The 20371-nt window shown below is 50.4% G+C and overlaps 2 protein-coding genes across 3 annotated transcripts; one reads left to right on the top strand and one right to left on the bottom strand.

Annotated features, from left to right (window-relative positions):
• Positions 1 to 4594: 4594 nt before the first annotated feature.
• On the top strand, positions 4595 to 6761 carry SMIM33 (small integral membrane protein 33; the record flags this gene model as incomplete). Its single annotated transcript, XM_081134030.1, has 2 exons — positions 4595 to 4625; positions 6427 to 6761. The coding sequence occupies 2 exons, from the start codon at positions 4595 to 4597 to the stop codon at positions 6759 to 6761; spliced, it is 366 nt and encodes a 121-aa protein (XP_080990156.1).
• Positions 6762 to 9515: 2754 nt separating this feature from the next.
• On the bottom strand, positions 9516 to 14763 carry STING1 (stimulator of interferon response cGAMP interactor 1). Of its 2 annotated transcripts, XM_081135875.1 has the most exons (8): positions 14658 to 14763; positions 14232 to 14330; positions 13518 to 13744; positions 13215 to 13392; positions 12852 to 12960; positions 11502 to 11740; positions 10581 to 10767; positions 9516 to 10017 (listed from the first exon to the last, which is right to left on the bottom strand). In XM_081135875.1, exons 3-8 carry the CDS (start codon positions 13742 to 13744, stop codon positions 9824 to 9826), a joined length of 1134 nt encoding a protein of 377 aa, XP_080992001.1. In that variant the 5' UTR covers positions 14232 to 14330; positions 14658 to 14763; the 3' UTR covers positions 9516 to 9823. The 2 variants fall into 2 exon arrangements, with proteins under 2 accessions (XP_080992001.1, XP_080992002.1); XM_081135876.1 differs by lacking the exon at positions 13518 to 13744 and having other exon boundaries at positions 9517 to 10017.
• Between the last annotated feature and the right edge of the window lie 5608 nt (positions 14764 to 20371).

Below are 20371 nucleotides of genomic sequence, written 5' to 3'. Positions count from 1 at the left end.
TGAACCTGAGACTTTTCGATGTACTAAGCGATGCTCCAACCAACTGAGCCACATTGGCCAGGGCCCAAGAATGTCCTTCCTAGCAAAAGGGTTCAGTCCATAATTACTCATTGCATATCTTTTGTCTCCTTCAGTCTGGAACAGTTCTTCAGTCTTCCCTTGATTTTCATGACCTTTACATTTTTAAAGGTTACAGTCCAGTTATTTTGTAGAGTCTCCTTCATTTGGGTTTGTCAGACTTTTCCTTGTGGTTCGATTTAAGTCATGCATCTTTGATAGGAATGTCACAGAAGCAATGCTGTGTTTCTTTCTTTGCATTCTATCAACTGGTGCATGATTTTGATTTGTCCTGTTACTGAGGATGTTCACTTGATCACTTGCTTAAGGTGGTGCCTGCTAGTCTCTTAGTGTCCTTTGGCTGTGTACAAATTACCATAAACTGGTGACTTAAAACAACAGCAATGTACACTTTCACAGTTCTGGAGGCCAGAAGTAAAAATTAAATTATTGGCAGAACCACACTCCCTCTGAAGACTTTAGGGAAATGTCCATTCCTAGCCTCTTCCAGCTTCTGGTGGCTGTTGGGCATTCCTTGGTTTGTAGCTGCATCACTTTGATGTCTGTCTGTCTTCACATCACTTTCTCCTCTGTGTCTTCTCCTCTGTCTCTTCCAAGGAAACTTGTCATTGAATCTAGTGCCTATCTGGATAATCCAGAGTGACCTCCTCATCCCAAGATCCTTAATTTAGTTACATCTGCAAAGACTCTTTTTCCAAGTAAGGTAACATTCACAGGTTTTTAGGATTAAGATATGGACATATTTTTTTGGAGACCACCATTCAACCGCTATAGCCAGCTTTCTCCACTTTAAAGTTACTCTTTTCCCTTTTGTAATTAACAAGTATTTTGTGGGGAGATACTTTGAAACTATGTGAATATTATATATTACAATCATTTATTATTTTGATGCTCAAGCTGTCCCTGTTTTGGTCACTGGGAACCCCTTTAGGCTGGCTTCCGTGTCCTTTCAGCATGTCTCCATCATTCTTTGAACACCTCCTTACTTTCTGGCATAATGAGATGTTCCAGGTTTATCTCATGCTTTAATAACCCCAACCCTGTAATCAGCTATTTCCCCAAGGAGCCCTACTTCCTTTTAATGGCAAACGGTATTTAGAAACTGAGATCTATTGTAGATACAGAGAACAAACTGATGGTTGCCAGATGAGAGGAGAGGTGGGGGTCTCAGTGAAAAAGGTAAAGGGATTAAGAAGTACAAATGGGGCCCTAGCCTGGTGGCTCACTTGGTTGGAACATCATCCCATACACTAAAAGATTGCAGGTTCAATTCCCAGTCAGAGCACGTACCTAGGTTGTGGGTTTGATCCCCAGTCAGGGCACATGCTGGAGGCAACCGATTAATGTTTATCCCTCACATCGATGTTTCTCTCTCTCCCCCTTCCTCTCTCTCTCAAAAGCAATAAAAGCATATCCTCAGGTGAGAATTTAAAAAAAAAAGCCCTGGCCAACCTGACTCAGTGGCTGGAGCATCGGCCTGCACACCCAAAGGTCACAGGTTCGATTCCCAGTCAAGGGCACATACCTGGGTTGCAGGTTTGATCCCTGCTCCCTGGGTCGGGGTGCAAGTGGAAGGCAACCAACTGATGTGTCTTTATCACATACGTAGATGTTTCTCTCTCTCCGCTTTCCCCCTCCCTTCCACTCTCTCTAAAAAAATCAATGGAAAAAATATCCTCACTCCTTGGATGAGGGTTAAAAAAAGAAAAGAAAAGAAAGAGGCCCCAAAGAGCTAGCTTGCCCGTTCTGCCATGTGATGACAGGAGGAAGGCACTTTCTGAGAACCAGGAAGTGGGTTCTCCCCAGGAGACCAAATCAGTTGGTGCCTTGATCTTGGACTTCCCAGCCTCCAGAACTATGAGAAAAAAATTTCTGTTGTTTATAAACCAACCAGTTCATGGTATTTTGGTATAGCAGCCTGAACAGACTAAGAACACATACTATATAATTTACCCATTCAAAGTGTACAATTCAGTGGCCTTCGGTATATTCAGAGACTTGTGTGACCATTCCTGCAAACAATTTTAGAACATTTTTATTACCCCACAAATCCCTTACCCCTTACAGATCTATAGACCTAATAAGAAGGCTGGAAGTAGGGAGGGGGCTGAAATGCACAGCCCTTGCTCTTGGCTTACTCCAGGCACCCAGAGCTTAAGATGAGCCCTGAAAGTCAGCCAGCTCTCAATGGCTCCCTCTCATGGCAGCCTCCCACTGGCCTGCTCAGAATGTTCCCACAAGTCCTCCCTCAGCTTCCTTTGCAGAATCCTAATCCTGGCTGCCTTCAGTGGGGACAGAGCGAGGGAAGAAGGGCTGTTCTTTGCCTTACTTAAAGGCAAAGAAGGGCTGCTTCCACCTCCCCTGGGGAGTTGGAAAAGAGATGTGACCCCAGTGTATGGAACTGAGTCAGGGAACTTCAACCGGGAGGGGTGATGGTGGGGAGTCCCCAGAATCTTTTCATCTTTGGTCCCAGGGCTCACACTCAAAAGCCAGGACTTTTCTCTGTAAAATAAGAGCAGGTTCTTAATCATTTAGCCCCTGAACCTGTCTAAGAGGCTCCACGACAGCAAAAAGCCAAAAAGAGATGGAGTGAGTCAGTGAACTCTTGTTATGGCTCAAAGGTATCTTCTCACAGGTGAAAGGTGCTCCTTACAAGCCTCTAGTGCTAAGGACAGGATGGGGGTGAGGGGTTTGTCCAGGTTCTGATTCTATTCAGCAAACTCTTGTCCAGCACCTGTGTGTAGTACCAGTTACCATACTAGACTCTGGGATACAGACAGGAATGCCCTGATGAGGTTCACAGGCTAGAAAGAAAAATGAGTGCCCCCCACACCTGTAATATAAGACAAAGTGAGACAAATGTCAGGAGCAAGGTAAGAAACATACTGCTATAGGGTTTAAGGAAAGGAGAAATCTACTTCAGCATATTGGGCTGAAGAATACATTCCTGGAGGAGGTGACACTTGAACTAAGTCATAAAAGATGGTTAATGATTAGATGATGGGAATGGGGGAAAGGCAGCTCACAAGAGTGAGCATGGAGATGAGAAAGTGAGAGAAGGCTGGGACAATACTCTGGTCCCTGCCCTGGCCAGTGTGACTCAGTTGGTTGGAGCATCATCATGTACACAGAAAGGTCATGGGTTCGATTTCCGGCCAGAGCACATACCCAAGTTTTGGGTTCCATCCCCTGCCAGGGTGCATAAGGGAGGCAACCAACTGATGTCTCTCTCTCTCTCTCTCTCTCTCTCTCTCTCCATGTCCCTTCCTCTCCCTCTATAATCAATGAAAACATATCCTTAAGTGAGGATTAAATAGTCATCATCATCATCATCATCATCATCATCATCATCTGGTCCCTGAAGGGCTACCCCCTTATGCTTTCTCAAACGCTTTAGGAGATAAATCCAGGACTGATGAGGGAGGGGAAGGAAAAATTAGCCATCAGAAGATCAGTAATTGGGTTTTTGGACTCGAGGACTGGAGCCCCAATGGTAGTGCCTGTGAGAGCAATGGGACAGTTGTCTTAAGGAGGCCAGAGGCAAATAGCAGTGGCTGAAGCTCTGGACTATGGCAGGATCCAGATTCCCTCGGGCTGATGTCTAAGTGGTCCAAGGTGGGAGGTAGAGAATGACCGCAGCCTTTGATCACATTGGGAGGACACCAGCCTCCTACTTGGCTTCAACGCCAGCCAGTTAGTGGTTTCACTCACTTTGCAGGTGAGGTCAGCAGCCCAGTGACCTGGGCTTAAGTGGGCTTGGAGGTCTGAGTGGAGTTCCTGAAAGTCAGAGTGTAGAGCAGCTTGGCCGAGAGCCAAGGGATCAGCATTAAACCACTGGGTGAGGGAAGTTGCTGGAGATCTCTTGGTCTCCGCACTGGAATGGACGGTGATGCATGCACAACAAGGGACAGGATGAGGGGTGGCTGGCTTCATGGAGTTAGTTGGGACAAAAATTATCCTTTATAAACTGTCTCCAGAGAGAGGAGAGACCGGTGAGCACTTTTTGTGACTTAGACACATTAAAGCACACACATTCCCAAATGAAGTTGTGTTCCAGCAAATACAGAGACGTATAGAATTCACATTTGCAAAAACCAAAAAAGAAAAAACCCAGAGAGAAAAGAATGCCTTGCATGGGAATGATAAACATCAAATTTAACAAGGTGGTTATTCCTGGGGTGAGAAAGAGGAGATTGGGGAGTGGGGCTTCTATTTTGTTTGTAGCATTTTAGTTCTTAACAGTTTTTGAAATAAATGTGACAAACTATCGAGCTGGACAGAGCTAGTAGTTGGGCCAGAGAGATTTACTATATTATAGTCTACGGTTTCCAGTGTGTTTGAGATATTGTGTTAAAAAAATCAATTGAAGGATAGTCCTTCAGGAAATCAGTTGGTGTGGGGAAATCAGTATGTCTTGGTGAGCAGCAGGGCTGGGTAGAGATAACCGCCAAGTGTCGGCGATCGGGTGGAGGAGGGGTGGGCAAGCAGACCCAGGCTCCTGAAGCTGTCAGGGGGCATGAAAGGAGGTGCCAAGGAGGAAGATCAAGGTACTATCAGAGTTAAGAGCTGGTGTCAGGGTTGTCCCTAAGTTCAAGGAAGTGAAAGCGCAGGAGAGAGCGTTGACGGTGTGTGTGCAGAGGGTGTGTGCCCTGTGAGCCCCAAAGGACGTGGCAGCTCCTGGTAGGGGCCGAGCTGGGGCAGCAGGCTCTCCTTTGCCTAGCTCGCCACCAGTCTTGAAGGAGTCTTGCGCCGGGAACAATGCACCAGGTAGACTCTCCCCTCACCCCCTCCTGCCAGGCTGGCGTGACTCCCTGCAGGGGCCCCTTGCTTTTCATCAGTCTGTGCTTCCTTTTTCCCCTGCACATCCGGAGCTGCTTCCCCACCCCCTGCCTGGGAGCTCTGTGGCCTGGGCCCCAGAAAGCCTCAGACTTTCAAGGAGGGGTGGGGTGTTGGACTTTCCACATTCTTAAAGGGACAGGTGTTGGGGATGGCATGGGGTAGACAGTGTGACTGAGAGACTAAAGGGAGTGGGTTTGTCCTGCACAGCCTTTCCTGGGCCCCAAATGCCTCCACATTGGAAGAGCCAGGCTGAGGGCTCAGAGTTAAGGGAGTGGATCCACCCCAAAGGGTCTGCTGCTGAAGGTCCAGCTGGGGACAATGAGGCTAAGCGAAAAAGTTTCTTGAGCCTGTGATGACTTTGCCAGCTCTGGGGTTTAGAGTTTGGAGGTTTGCTATCTTCACGGCAACCCCCAAAACCCACACCTAGCAGGGTGGAGACAGAGAGAGGTAGGGGTCATGACCTCCAGCTTTAGGCAGGACTCTGGGACCCTGAAAGAGGTAGAGGCGGGCATAGCATCTCCTCAGTCCACACTGGGCAGCCCCTCCCTTCCAGGCCCTGGAACCTGGTTCTGATATTATGGATGAGGTATCCTCCTTGCCAAATTTCAGGGGTCCCTGTCTCCTCTTCTTCTTTCCCTTCTTTGTGCATAATGTGATACTAAGATTCTGAACACAGTGAATCCCTTTTCTCAGGACTTTAAGAAGCAGTTGTTCACTGCCCGTTGTCCAGGGTGTGGGACAGCAGTCCCATAGTGTCCTGACCCAGGACACCAGGTCTATTTAGGAATCAGGAGATCTGGGAGGAGAGGGCAGTGAGAGGGGACTTGCAGGACCAAACTCTATATGCCAGACTGTAATGAAGCCCCTCTTTGCCTCTTCCTGAAGAACTTTGTCTGTCTCTGTCTCTCTGTATTTGTCTTCACTGTTCTCTCTCTCTCTTTTTTTCAATCCTCCATTGCTTTTCATAGAGAATGGAAAGGAAAGAGAGAGAGAGAGAGAAACATCGATGCGAGAGAGACACATTGATTGGCTGCCTCCCGCATGCACCCCGACCGGGGCCGGGGATCCAGCCTGCAACTGAGGTACGTGCCCTTGGCCAGAATCGAACCCAGGACTCTTCAGTCTGCAGGCCAAAGCTCTAACCACTGAGCAACTGGCCAGGGCCACTGCTTTCTCTTGTTCTCTCTCTCTTTTGTTTTTCTCTTGTATCTTTCTTTCTCCCCATGTTCCCCGTCTGTCTGTTTCGTTTATTCCCCCTGTTGGTATGTGTGTGTTTATCTCTGTGTTCCTGTCTCTCTAGTCTGTCTTTCTCTCCATGTCTTTACTGTCTCTTTCTTTGTCTCTGTTCCTCTCTCTCTCTCCCCCTGAGGTTCTCTGTGTCTCTCTTTTGGTTCCCTTTAGTTGCCAGTCTCTCTCTATTTTGGTCTTTTTCCGTGTGTACATGCCCATGTCACCTTCTCTCTCCGCCACTCCCCTCCTAGGCTGACTGCTATCCGTGGCTTTCTCCAGCCGCGAACGGCTCGGCGGGGCAGGAGACCCAGAGGCAGCTCCCACCTCGAGAGGACGGGCTGCCTGCGCTCACCGTCATCATCGCTATCTTTGTCCTGCTGGCAGTTTGCATTGTGGTAGCAGTCCACTGTGGGCCAAGCCTACACCATGGCAGCGCCACTCTCCTCACAGAGCCACCAGCTCCAAAGCCAGAGGGTGGCATCTACCTCATCCACTGGCGAGTGCTGGGCTCCCAGGACATTCATGAGGACACCAAGCAGGGCCCTCCTGTCTCTGGCTCCTGCCTTGTGCCAGATGGGCCTCGGCTCAGCATAGATGAAGTCACGTATCTGTAGGAGGGAAACTTTGGAAAGTAGGCCTGACCTGGCTCAGAATAAGAAACTGGACAGAGAATTACGGCAAAGGCAAATTGGGCCTGGGCATCAAGGGTTTGGACATACACACATGGACTAAGCTGGAGCTGCCCTCTTGGCAGAATACAGAGGAAGCCTTGGTGTGGACTGGGGAAATAAAAGAAGTTTGAGAGCCCTGCCCGGACACATGCTGCTATGAGCATTCCCAGTGCCCAAGGCTGCCCTTACAAAGCTACTCCCTCCTCTTCAGGGACCACCAGACCCCTGAACCTCCTTCTCTGAGTCCCTACTCCTCCTCTCACCCCTAATTTCCTCTCCTTTGGGTGTCAAAGTAAGTCCAGCTTGGAAGATTCTGCCACCCACCCTACCCTGTGCAGGGATGTCAGAGGCTCCCTGTAGAGACCCTGCTGCTCCAGACTCCAGGTCTTGTGAGGGCCAGCCAGGGAGTGCCAAGGCAAAGAATCCAGGGCTCTGCTTCCTCTGGGACCCAGGAAAGGAAGGAAAATGTGTTTCCCTTCACTGACGGGGGACATCCCTTTGGCTGTCAGGGCCCAGGACTTGTTAACAACTTTCAAGGCCCTTTCAAAGCTCCAAGAACCAATTATAGCTCCCCAAATTGTATTTGAATGGCTTCTACTATCTTGGGGCAAGACTCTGTCTTGCCTTCCCATGTTGAGATGGGGAAATTTGGGAGCTCTCATTACCTCCTACTTTCTGTGTGCATGGGCTTATTGAAACTAGCCTGGAATTTACCCCAGGGAAGTTCCCAAATCCAGAACCTTCCAGCTGATGGGAAAACTGGAAAGGAAAGGCAACTTCATGGAGCTTGTGTAGGGGAAGAAAGGAGTGGGAAGAAGGCCTGTAGGGGGAGAGACATGGAGGTTGGGAAGATGCAGGAGGCCAGGAAGGCAGAGCTAAGCCTCCCAGTGACTCCCTGGAAAGGTACCCTACCCCTTTCCCTGACACCTTTGAACTTCATTTATGTGCAGTCAAGAACATGCAGATAGACATTTATGGAGGGACCTCTGGGTGCTTTACCTGGGGAACACCTGAGGACAAGAAGTCAACCCTGGGGATTGCCCTTGGAGAGACCCCAGCACAGTCAGTGAGGCTGGAAAATAACAGAAGATGGAGGAACAGAGGTAGAGATTGTAATGTGTGCAGAGAACTGGCTGGCCACCTTTGGGCTGATGAGAGGCAGTTATAATGTTAATAGCTGCTCCTCCTTGAAGGCCAGCTGCGTGCTGGGCACTGGTTTCCTCCATGGGCCTGCAGATATTATACTGTTTACTCCTCATAATAACCTTGAAAAGAGGAGCCACTGTTATTCCCATTTTACAGTTGGTGATATTAAGATACCCAGGTGGACACATGTACTATGTGATGGAGCAAGATTTGAACCTGAGACTGTCAGACGCCACAGCCTGAGCGCTATGTTGGGGGCTGGATGGTTGGGGAAGTCATGTTAGGGGGGCCCTTGATTCTGGTCTAGTTTCTAGGTATAGGAGTGACTGGTGTGATGCTGGAGGATCCTCAGGCCTTGAGAACAGAATGACTGGGACAGCTGGGGAGAGGAAGGGACTGTTTCCCCTTCACTGTTTTGGCTCTGTCATCCTTAGGGGCAGTCAGTTCCTTGGGGCCAATGTGTGTCTATGTGTGGAGCCTTTCTCCACAGCATGCTGTACTCAGATGTGCATATTGAACATTTGCAACAAAAACAAAGGTGGAGGGAGGAAGGGAACAAGTTCTGGGTGGAATGAATGGAAATGGTAGAAATGGGCTGCCTCCCATCCCAGATGGTGGCAATTTTGCCACCACAGTATCATTGCAGTGCCTCAATTCTAACAGCAATAGCAAAAGTTATGGCAGGTGACTGGCTGTGTTGTTCAGCGTCCCCCAGAGGATGTCCCAACTCACACAAACCCTCTCCCTGCTTTATCCCTTTGCAGACTCTCTCATCAGGGGATGTTTATGCAGTGGCCCCTACTTCTTCGAGCAACCTCTTGCCCAGGACACAGCTCATGGTATCTGTGTGCTCCCTCAGTTAGCCCCTGGGCCCTCCCTGCCCCCTCAAGCCTTGCACTGGAGACAAGGGCACTGAAAGGGCAGGTGGAGTGGGGGTGCTGCCCAACTCTCTGCCCTCAGCCTGCCTGGTGGGCTCTGTCCACATTGAAATGATACCCACCGCCCCCCACCCGGTACTAGGATGAGGAGGGTGTAAGGAAGCATGTCTTTGCGAGCTGATTTGGACATTGCAGATAATAAATGCCAACAGCACGTATCAGTGAGTCCAGTCGGAGATAGATAGCACACTCAGATGTGTCGTCTAAGGGATGTTTAAAAGGGGGGCCATTCAGAAAGGGCAGGTATAAGGAAATCAAAAGCGAGAGTGAGTGCTAGAGGATGGGCAACAGCGGGGAGCCAACAGCGGGGCCAGGCCCGAACGGGGAAGGAGAGGAAGCAGCTCCTGGGACCTGGAGAGAGACAGGATTCCTGAGCGGGTTTGGTCAAGAGACGCAGAGAGTTCGCAGTGACCTTGACACCGCAGGGAGGGTGCTGGGGAAATAAATACTATAACTTCATTCTCCTCCTTTCCTCCATTCTCTTGCTGGGGTTCCCATTAACTGAACAAAACTAGAAGCCAAGAGGCAAGGAAGCTTGTAGATGCCATCCCAGGGCAGAGGAGGCAGACAGGGGTGGAGAGTAGGTCCAGAGGGTCCAATGAAAGACACTTGGTGCATTCCTTAAGTTTATCCAGCAATTAGAGTTTACAAGAAACTTCCATATAGTCATAGGCCTCACAACAGCCCTGTGAGGTAGGTAGGGCAATTATTATGATCCCATTTCACAGATAAGGACACTGAGGCTCAGGTAAAACAACTTTCACAAGGTCATAAGACTCATCTTGAGATGTCAAGTCCCTGTACCTTTTTTGAGAGGCCCCTGTGGGAGGAAATAGCTTGTTGGGCATCTAGCCCCTAAAGAAAACCTCCAATCCAGACATCTTGGGGATCGCTGGGGGCTCAGGCACGGTAATCTTGGCCTCAGAAGGCATCCGTGCGAAGCGGGAGAGGCTGATCGATTTCACTGATGAGAAGCTCGGGCTCTTGGAACTCCGTGGAAGAGTCAGGTGCCACCGAGGTCCCCACACTACCCACAGTAACCTCTTCCCGTTCCTCCTGCTGTAGGTGCCTGAGAATCTCCTGTGACAGGGAGAAGCTTCTTCCTTCTGTAGGTTCTGGAATGGGGGTGGGGAAGGTGGTGGGGAGTGGAGTGAGATCCTCACACATTCCCATTCCAACACACCCAGAGGACTTGCTGGGCAGATCCTTCAACCCTCCCTTTTCTCCACCTCTCTACACCATGGAATCCTAGAGCTAAAAGCGGTTTTAGAGATAGTGGAATTCCACCCTCTTGCTTTTAGCAGTGATGCTTACAGAAGGGCAGAGACCTGCCAAGATCATATAGCAAAGGAGTGGCAGGGCTGAGGCTGCAGCCCATGCCATTCTCCTAGTTCCTGGCCTGGGCTCTTTTGCTTCCCCTGGCATCCCTAGATGAAACGAGGAGGCCCTAGAGCCCATCTCTTCGTGCTCCACCCAAGATGCATAGCCAAAGACCTCAGAGTAGCCACGTGCCCCAATGTGAGGAGGTGGACCTCTTTCATGGGAGGAAGGGGCAGGGCTTGAATGCCCTGACCACTTGGGAAGGCCCAGGACAAGATGCTGTCATATCTCCTTCTGACCCCCTGGGAGACCCCTGGAACCTCTGTCTCCTCTACCCTCCAGACTATTAACTCCTTACCCTCATAGGCAATGATGCGACAGTTGTTCTGACACTCGGGGGCATCTGCCAGGATGTCCTCAAGCGTCCGGCAGAAGAGTTTGGCCTGTTCAAGCCGATCCTCCCGACTAAAGGCAGCTCGGCTATCCTGTGACATGGCAAACAGGGTCTGCAAGGGGGTGGCGTACTCCAGAACACAGGTGCCCGCCTGGAGGAGGTGAGAGGAAAACCAGACTAAACCAGGGCAGACAGACTCTGGACCCCAGTACCACTGCAAGGACCCCACTCCCTCAGTCTGTAGAGATGGAGTCCTGGGAGATGCTACCCTGATGGGTTATGCTGCCTGGTTGGCCTTTGCCTCTGACACTCCACTCCTAAAATCAGGGCCAGGGCTGAGCTAAATTTACCCTTCACAGATCCTCCTCCTAAGATCCCAGGGCAAGGCCCACTGAACTAGGCTGTCAACTGCTCCAACTTAAAATCAAGTCTGGGGGCTAGGCTCTGGGTTTCAGCTCTGGTCTAGATCTCCCTACCCACCCACCCATGTGAAATCCATCACAGCCTTCACCTAGGACAGCTTTATAGTCAAAAGCATGGCATACTCAGGTTGAAATTGTTCACCTTCTCCCTGGTTCTCTGACTCTCAGTTTCGTCAACTGTAGAGTAGAGGTTGTAGCAGTCCCTGCCCCACAGGGTGGTGGTGAGGCTTCAATGAGGTGGGTAGATGAAGCATCTAGAATAGCACCTGGCATGCATAAGTGCTCAGTAAATGTTACTTATTATCCTCATTCAGCGTTGAAGCTTGCCCAGCCCTGGGACTCATTGGGGAAACTGAGGCTCAGAGAAGGGCAGCACATTTTTATCAGTGGTTGGCCAGAGCCCGGAGTTCTGGAGCTCTGGGTCTGACCCTCTCCAGCAGGACCCACCTTCTTGGACACTCACCGGCCTCCCGTTCTCCAGAAGCTCATAAACGCTGTTAGTGTAAACCCGGCCCTTGATCCCAGCACGGTCAATGCTCTGCTGGGGCAGCTCATGCAGGAAGCGAATGTTGGGGTCGACCGTGTTCAGGTTGTCAGGCACCCCGCAGTCCAGCGGGAAGAGAATGTACAGCCGATGGCTTCCTGCGCCTCGGAGCATGTTGTTGTGGAGCTGGTTGTAACTACGGATCCGAGCAGGGAGCCCTGCGGCGGAGAGGCCGGAGTCATTGCCACTAGCCCTGTCTCCCCTCAGTGTGTAGGTGCAAGGGAACCGAGGGTCCAGTCCTCTTGTACTGTCTAGGCCAGGAGGGGCAGCGCACCCAAGAACCCTCCCCACTCCTTCACCTACTCCCACCACCTCTTTCTCCCCTCACTTGTCCTTTGTCCAGATTTCTGTCAGCCCCACTCCTCCCCATCACAGCCTCCAGGGCTCTGAGAGGCGGGCAGAGCCCTGGAAGGTGATACTGCCAGCATCCCCAGGTACACTGAGTCAGGCCTCTAGCAAGAACCATTTCCCAGCAGAAGCCCTGGTGTCAAGGGAAGGCGGCAATGAGATATAGGGGAACTTCAGCCTTGGCTGGCAAGTCAGAAGCATGAGGCACAACACGTAGATTCACAGTCGAGTGGTCAAGGGTCCCAGCTCTGGACAGACCTGGGTTCAAGTCCTGTCTCTTCTCACTAAGCTACGTGACTTTGGACAAGTCACTTCATCTCTCAGAACCACAATTTTCTTATCTTTCTCTCTCTCTTTTTTTTAATCTTCACCTGAGGATATTTTTTTCATTGATTTTTCAGAGAGAGTGGAAGGGAGAGAAGGAGAGAGAAATATCGATGTGAGAGAGACACATCGATTGGTTGCCTCCCACACGTGCCTCGACTGGGACCAGGGATCAAGCCTGCAACCGAAGTATGTGCCTTTGGCTGGAATCGAACCCGGGACACTTCAGTCTGAGGGCCGACACTCTAACCACTGAGCAAGCTGGCTAGGGCAATTTTCTTATGTCTTAAGCAGGAATGACGATTATTTCTTCCTCATAGAGTGTGAATTAAAAGAGAAAATGCACATGAAGGGCACATAGCATGCTGTAAATAGTTATTGAAAGAATTCAGAGGTGACCGTGGACAAGTCACTTGATATTTCTTCTTGTAAACCAGGTCTAATAACAACATTCTTCATGCCTACAGGATTGTTTTGGGAATCAAATGATTTGTTAGACATGAAAATACTTTGAAAAATATACTGAGTTCTGGAAACTATGTGTCTTATTTTCTTTGTGTCTTGTAGATTAGAAATGGGGACACAGAGGATGCCCACCTGGCAGGATCAGCCGCAGATACCCGATATAATATGACCATGCCAGCCCGTGGGCCACGTTGAAGTTCCTTTGTTCACAGACTGTAGAGACCTCAGCTGGGGCCAGGCCCTGTAGACAGAAGGGTGGGGCTGGGAGCCTCCATGAAGAACAGCTAGAACCCTTTTCCTCCTCCAAGATTTCCCAGCCTGCTGCTGATTTTCTCCCTTTTCTGCCATTGCTGACCCCGCTGTTCCAGGACGTTGTAAGTTCCACTCCAAGAACCAACCTCTAAACTAGTACCACTCCCAGTACTGAGCTCAGAGCAGGTCACGCTAGCCACAGCTTCCACTTGACCATGCCCTCCACTTCCCTCTGTGTCATACCTTGAGGTCCAGGAGGATGCTCAGTGCCTCTGAGAGGCCCAGGAAGGAAAGCATCCAAGGGAAGGGCAGGTCATTTTTGTTTGGGGCGTAGAAATAGAAGGACAACAGCAGCAGCGTCCCACAGCGGACCGGACAGCCCAGGCAGGCCCGCACAGCCCTCCAGTGGCTTCCCTGGTACCTGCAGGTGAGAGCCAAGCCCCAGACCTCAGCTTACCTAGAGAGATTCAAGGAGGGGCAGGGCTGGGGGTCAAGGGAGTGAGAAGGGTTGTGTGCCCAATCACCATGGGTACCGCAGGGAGTCACCTGGAATGGATGTGGTTTAGCTCCTCCGCCAGACTGCAGATTCCCTTGATCAGCAGTCCCAGTTGCAGGGAGGCCAGGTGGAGCACCAGCCACTGGACAATGTGGTCTGGACGCTCCCCCAACCCCCAAAGGGCTGCCAGGCAGGCACTCAGCAGGACAAAGGCTGCCTTCTTGGCCCTGTGACTCCTGGGCTGAGGGATGGATGGGTGCAAGCTGGAGTGGGGCATCTGTGGGTACCAAGAAATCCATAGCTATGCTCCTCTCATTCTCCTGTCATTCCAGGACTGAGGCCCTGACTGGGTACTCCCCCCTGCTATCCCTTCCCCCATGCCCAGTCATACCCAGGGGCTGCTATTCGATACACCTCTGGGGTACAGGCTGGGCATACAGCATCCCAGAGCTCAAGTCCAGGAGAGATTTGTTGAAAACAAAACAGGTGAAGAAGTGCATGGGTCCACACAAATACATCTCACCCAGAGAGACTGCAGGGCAGTGAAGAAAGAAATCAGCACCTCACCTAGACCCAGACCTATGAGGTGCCACCCTCCTAAGGACCCTTGGGGACCTGAGCTTCCCTCTCCCCCAAATCCACGCCAGGAAGGATATTAGTCAGAAAATTGAAAACCACAGTTCAGAAAGTAGGGGCACAGCAGCCAAAAAGGGTCTCCAGGGGCCTCAGCCTTGGAGCTTTGGCTGGGCTTTTCCTGATCTTACCTTCTACCTCCAGACAGAAGGTTGTTTCTGGGAGACAACGGGAGAGAAGGCACAGCTCAATGGCTCCCAGCGACTAAGGGCAGCCTGTCCGGGTGCAGCCTGAAAATGAAAAGTTAAAAACAATTTGGAGCTTTCTCTACAACACTCCAGCCCTGGTATCTCAGCAGACTACAGCTCAGAGTGCAATGGGAAGGAGGGTATTTCCCAGCCCCCAGGGAGGTAAGAAGAGCCCTCCCCGAGCAGCACTAGTGAGCCACGCCCAGTCTGGGAGTGTGGCTGGGGAAGCCTATGAAGGCCCCCATTCCTGCAGTTTGCTACCCCAAAGTCAAAGGTGTTCAGAAATTCCCTCACACTCCCATGAACCACAAGCTGAACACCAGCTTTCCCTTAAGCCCCCACAATTAAACACACTCTACCAATACCCACCTGGGACTCCACACAGCCACACAGCCAGCCTAAGGCAGCACACACTGCACCATGCTCCCTGCCTGGTTGTTTTTATTCTGATTTCCTGATGAGATCCTCTTTTTCTGAAGACTGTGATATGTGGGTGGAGGGAGAGAGGGAGGCGGGGAAAATAAAGCCATTTCCTGTAACAACAGCCTTTAAAGTAAAAAGCTTGGTAGGAGCAGAAAGTCAGCAAGAGAACATGGGGTTTGGGCTCTTCACAGAAAGTGGCCACGCCTATGACTGCTCAGAGAGTACCTGGTGTGGTCCAGCCAAAAAACTCAGTCACATGAATAATAATAATATATTTTGCCAAGTGTTACATATATTATTTCACTTAATCCACTCAGTTACCCTGCCAGGTATAATACTATCCCCATTTTACAAATGGGTAATCTGAGGCTTGGTGAAGTGAATTAACTTTCCCCAGGTCCCACAGACAGTAAGTGAGGGAAGGGGGATCAGAAGCCAGGTGGGTTGCTCCAAAGGGCAGCTTGTTCTGTGCCGTGATTTCCTGGGAAAGGGTGGAAAGTGCCAGGATCCAGTTTCATGCTTATAGATTCTCCTGGAGTAGAGAGTGTCTCTGGCCACTTCCTGGCAACCTTGAGGCTGGGCAGGCCCAGAGAGTGGAATTGGGCTGCCACCTACAGAGCAGCAGCAGTTCATTCCTGCCCAGGTCAGAGGGTCCTTGCCTGGACCCTCCCCCACCTCACAACCAGACTCAAGAAGACACAACACATTCATAGATGCCAGTGGCCTCCCAGGAGAAATGAGGCTTCCTGAAAACTCTCCTGGTTTTAAAAATCATTTCCTAAGAATGGAGGTGATTCCCTACATTTTTCTCTCCTCTAAAATTGGCTCTCAACAGGTCCCACTGAGGTGGACAAGGTCTCAGCTGTTTTAAAACCAAAGAAAGTCAAGGTTGCCCAAGAAAAGGCCTGAGCAGAGTCCTGCAGGAGTGCACCCCAAAGTCTAGCTGTGTCAAGCAGCCTCAGGCCTCCAGAATCCTGTCCCCACCGCCTAGCACCAACTCTCCTGGTGGCACCGCTGCTGCGAGGTCTGCTGCTCCACACTGGTTGTCTTTCTCACTATCTGAATGGCTCTTCCTGTCCCCCAAACACCCCTCTTGTCCCCATGATGCTGCATTTCCCAATGAGCAAACTAAGCTCAGGGTACCAGCAAAACTCTTCCAGTTTTTCTTTAAAAACATTGATATTTGAACAGCTTTGAAGTTGCTCACCCTTTTCCTGACCACAGGGAGACCTCCCCAGGGAATCTTCACAGGTCCCATTCTGGCTGGCAGCCTTGCCTCCTGCTCCGTGTCAGTCCAGATCTCTCCTATTTGGCCTCGTGCATACTTTATTGTTACTGCTGGTTTGGTTGTTGGCTTCTTGGATAGACTGAAAGCCACGAGAGGACAGGCATCATCAGCTTGCTTGCTCTCTGCTGTAGACCCAAGGCCTGACACACAGTAGATGCTCTGTAAATAGTCATGAGTGATGAACAAACAAACTCAGGGGAAACGGGCAATCTCTTCATGTGTCTAAAGGGCTCTATGGGGTAGAAGAGTCTTCCTTTCTGTGACCACAGAAGGCAGAACTAGGACAAGTCAAAGTAAGTGCCAGAGTTTGGTTTCTAAGACAGAAAGAATCTTATAATAATATAGGCTGCCTGTGAGGAGGTGAGCTGTAGACACCAAAGAGGTTTACAAGAAGCCTGGTGGGCTCTCTGAGAGGGACAGGCTGCAAAGAGAATTCCAGAGTGGACAAAGGTTGTGAGTTCCAAGGTCCCAGGCAAGCTGAGCTTTTCAGGAAGTTATGAGGGTGTCTTTTGGGTAGGGGAGGGGCAAAGAGGTGGATGTTTTGTTTTTTTGCATTTGAGGAACTTGCTTCTGTTTCAGGCTAGCTGAGCAGAGCTGGTCAGGTTCATCCATCCACACTTCCCCATCTCAGCTCATCTTTTCTCAGGCCTTGGAGAGGCCTTGTGACTGGCACTAGTGACACCTGGTGGCCAGTTGGACTTGGACAGATGCAACTTCACCACCTATATGTCCACCTAGTTCATGGCTGTATCCTTGGGCCTAGTACAAAGCTAGGTACATTCAATTAGTGAATGAGTAAGTGAGTGAGTGAATGAACGAATGGATAAATAGAGACTGTAAAGAAGAGGAGGATGAAGAGATGCTATTTCTTTGGGCCTGAGGTGTAACCAGGGGGACCAATTGGAATTGCAGGAGGGGGGCAGACAACTCATCTACTCAGAGATACACAGACAGAAGGGCCTCTGCTCTCTCTCCTGCCTCTGTGCCCATCCTGTGTCCTAGGGGCACCTGTGAGGTGAGGAAGGGGAATACTTAGGGGAAAGGCTTAAGTTAATTAAAAACTGCTTCTGCATCTGAGATTAATTGTGCTCTGGAGCTATGAATAAAGAACCATGGCTTAGTTGGAAGTGCCTTAGTAAGGCTCCTTTCTGAGAGAGGACACTGAGGCCCAGAGAGGGCAGGAACCCACCTAAGGTCCCACAGTCAGACTGTAGCAGGACCAGGATTCCAGTTTCAGTTCCTTAGGCCAAATCAAAGCATTTGACAACCTAAGATAGAAACACAGAGGACAAGAGCAGTTGATGTGGAGCCTAGAGGAGCAAGTACAAGCACCTTAGCCTGGCAAATAGGGCTTACCCATCACTGATGATACCTCTAGCACACACCTTTCCTTCCAATGAAAGAGCTACAGTACCATCTGGCCCAAACTGAACATGCATCACCCCCCAGCTCACCCAGGGCCGTCCTCTCAATCACTGCTTTATACCCACCCCTTCAACTATATGGATGGGCTTAACCTCCCTGAGCCTGTTTCCTAATATGCAAAGGGATTGTTTGAGCTGTGAGAGAGGCATGTCAAATGCTTAGGACAGTGTTTGGCACCTGGTAGGCATTCAGTAAGAATCATGGCTGTTATTATTGTTGTTTTAAATATATATATATATATATATATATATATATATATATATATATATATATATATATGTTTTAGAGCGAGGAAGGGAGAGGGAGACAGAGATAGAAACATCAACGATGAGTCACTGATCGGCTGCCTCTTGCGTGCCCCACCCTCCTGACTGGGGATCGAGCCAGAAACCTGGGCATGTACCCTGACGAGAAATTGAACTATGACCTCTTGGTTCATAGGTCGATGCTGAACCGCTGAGCCACACCTGGCTGGGCTATTATTATTGTTGCTATGGTAATTAACCGCCAACCAGATGGAGACATCCTTGAGGGCAGAGGGCAGAATTCCTTGACTCTGTACCTGAGAGAAGACTCAGGACATGACAGTGGTCCCTATTGGCTCTAGAGGGCACCTGCTGGCTGGTGCCCCTTAGTGCCTTCTTATGGGCTGGGCTGCTGCCTGAGCCTGGCTTTCTGGCTTTCATTCCTTGAGGATGAACTGAGTTTGGGATTTCTTTGATGGGTCAAAAAAAGAGTGACAAGGTGCTACTGAAGTACAAAGATGCTGTCCCCAGATACCCTGGATGGCACAGGGAGAACTCAAAACCCCCATCAGAGGAGTAGAGATAGGTCCATGAGGCCAGAGAAGAAAGCTGATATATAGACACAGGTTCTTCTGGGCATCCTTGGGAAGTCCTGTACCCCTAAGCCAGATCCCTGTGGGTGGTAGCTTGAGGGGAACTGGAAGGATCCACTACCCCCCAGTCACTCCCTTTCCCCCATCTTCAAGGCTGGCTTATTCTGAGTTGTTCTCTCTCATGCCACCATGCCAGGTCCTAAAGTTGCCTTGAACTCGGAGTATGCCCAGATTTCATTCATTCAGTGTTCAACGAGTATTTATTACACCCCTTCTCTGTGCCAGTCACCTTGCCATTGGAGCTTACATTCTGGTTGGGGGGACAAAGAAACAGACAGGTAAAGGTCCACTTAAGAAGGGCTGTTTTAGAAGTAAACCCAGCGCTCAGGGAGAGCAGGAGAGAGGTGACCTTTCAACTCAGTCTGAAGGAAGTGGAGGAGGTCTAGTCTCTAGGCAAGGGGAACCTGTGTACAGGCTGGGAGGGAAGAGGGCCCTGGTATTTTTGAGGAGCTGAGCCCACAGCTCGAGAGAGACCAGAGAGGCCCAGACCTCACACAGCTGGGTGCATACCCTTCCTCTGCCCTTTTTTGGTGACTCACTCCATCGGCTGCCATTCCCAGCATGTCTTCTGGCGGTGACTTCCTGGGGCTCAGGTGCCAAGGCCTCGGCCTCTGCTAGATGGCACTGCCCCTGCAGTCCACTTCGGCCTCGTCTGCCCACCAGCTCCTACAACAGAGCCGCTTGGGCCGCAGGTTCCGACATGTCCTGGCCCAGCAGTCAGCGCCTCGGAGCTGGGGCCACTGGCTGGTTGGCTCCGGCCCCATCTCCGCGCTTTTGCCCAGAGAGCCTGTGTTGGTGCACACGTCTCCGGGTGTGCAAGCAGAAGCCTGGGCGCCATCCCTGCGAGTGCTCTCATCCTCACACCCACATCCAGGAGGGCAGAGTCTGGTTGTCCTCTCTGTCTCGGAATCGTCTCCAGAATGCGTGCCTGACCCCTGCCCTCTCTCAGACACGCTGGCATGATGGGGAAAAGAAGACTCCAGGCTCAACCCCTCTCTGTGACGCTGAGGAAACAATCCTCCATGCTCGTTTCATTTAAAAGTGGATGGAAATAATACTGTCTCCTATGATCGCTGAGAGGGCTAAATGGAATAATCTTTTTTATTACAAAGCCAGTGGTCACTAAAATCAGCTATTTTCACACTTCTCTCTGTGGTGCTGGAATATTCTCCCTGGCCCAAACTCTTCAATGGCTTCCGACTGCCCTCAGGATCCGGTCCAAACCTTTAGCATGGCCTATGAGGCTCTTTCAGTCTCATTTCCTGTTACTTCCCATTTCTTCCTCCCCAACACCCTTTGTTGGCTTTGTCATAGACTCCTCTGTGCCTTGGCCTGGACATCCTTTTCCCATTTTCTCTGCTTGCCCAAAACTCTCCTCACCATCTGAGACTCATCTCAAAAGCCTCCTGTCAAATACCCCTGAGTTTTAAAGATACCCAAAACCGGCATTGTCAGAAAAAATGGAAACACTAAGGAACAATAGGTCACAATTAAAGATATACTTGAGCACTCTGCTTAGTTTTAGGGACAAAAGTGGCTGGGGAGGCGATTGAGCTGATGTATTAGAACAGAAGGGGAGAAGAGGAAAGAAAAAGAGCTTCCCTCACCCCTTACCCCACCAGGTGCCCAGACCCTGAGGAGGCCACCTCCCTTGGAACCAGTTCAGGTTTCCAGACAAAACTGGTTTATAGATTTTTGGAGGCCGGTGCTGCTCAGCCATTTGAGCGGCTTTCCAGTTGTGGAAATGGGTGTCACTTAGTCACCTGCCCATTGGCATCTGGTACCCTGAAAACCAGAGGCAAGCACATATGAGGAGGCCAGCAGGATCTGGGGCAATACAAGCTGATGGAGGGTTTGAGCTGGCAGCCTCTGTGGGGGATCTAGACCCCAGCAGACCCCTGTAAATAACTCAGAATGCCTATGCCTATACCCAAACTCCTTCAAGCCCCTACCAGGTTATCCAGAACCTTTGTTCAACTGGGTCATCTTCACAGAGGTGAGGGACACAGAATGTAAAACCCCTTCCCAACCATCTCAATCCTTCCCTAG

Source organism: Miniopterus schreibersii (assembly GCF_964146895.1).
Source record: "Miniopterus schreibersii genome assembly, chromosome: 4".
NCBI classification, from domain to species: Eukaryota; Metazoa; Chordata; class Mammalia; order Chiroptera; family Miniopteridae; genus Miniopterus; species Miniopterus schreibersii.
Note: the sequence above shows the minus strand (reverse complement) of the source record. Positions and strands in the feature narration are given on the sequence as shown.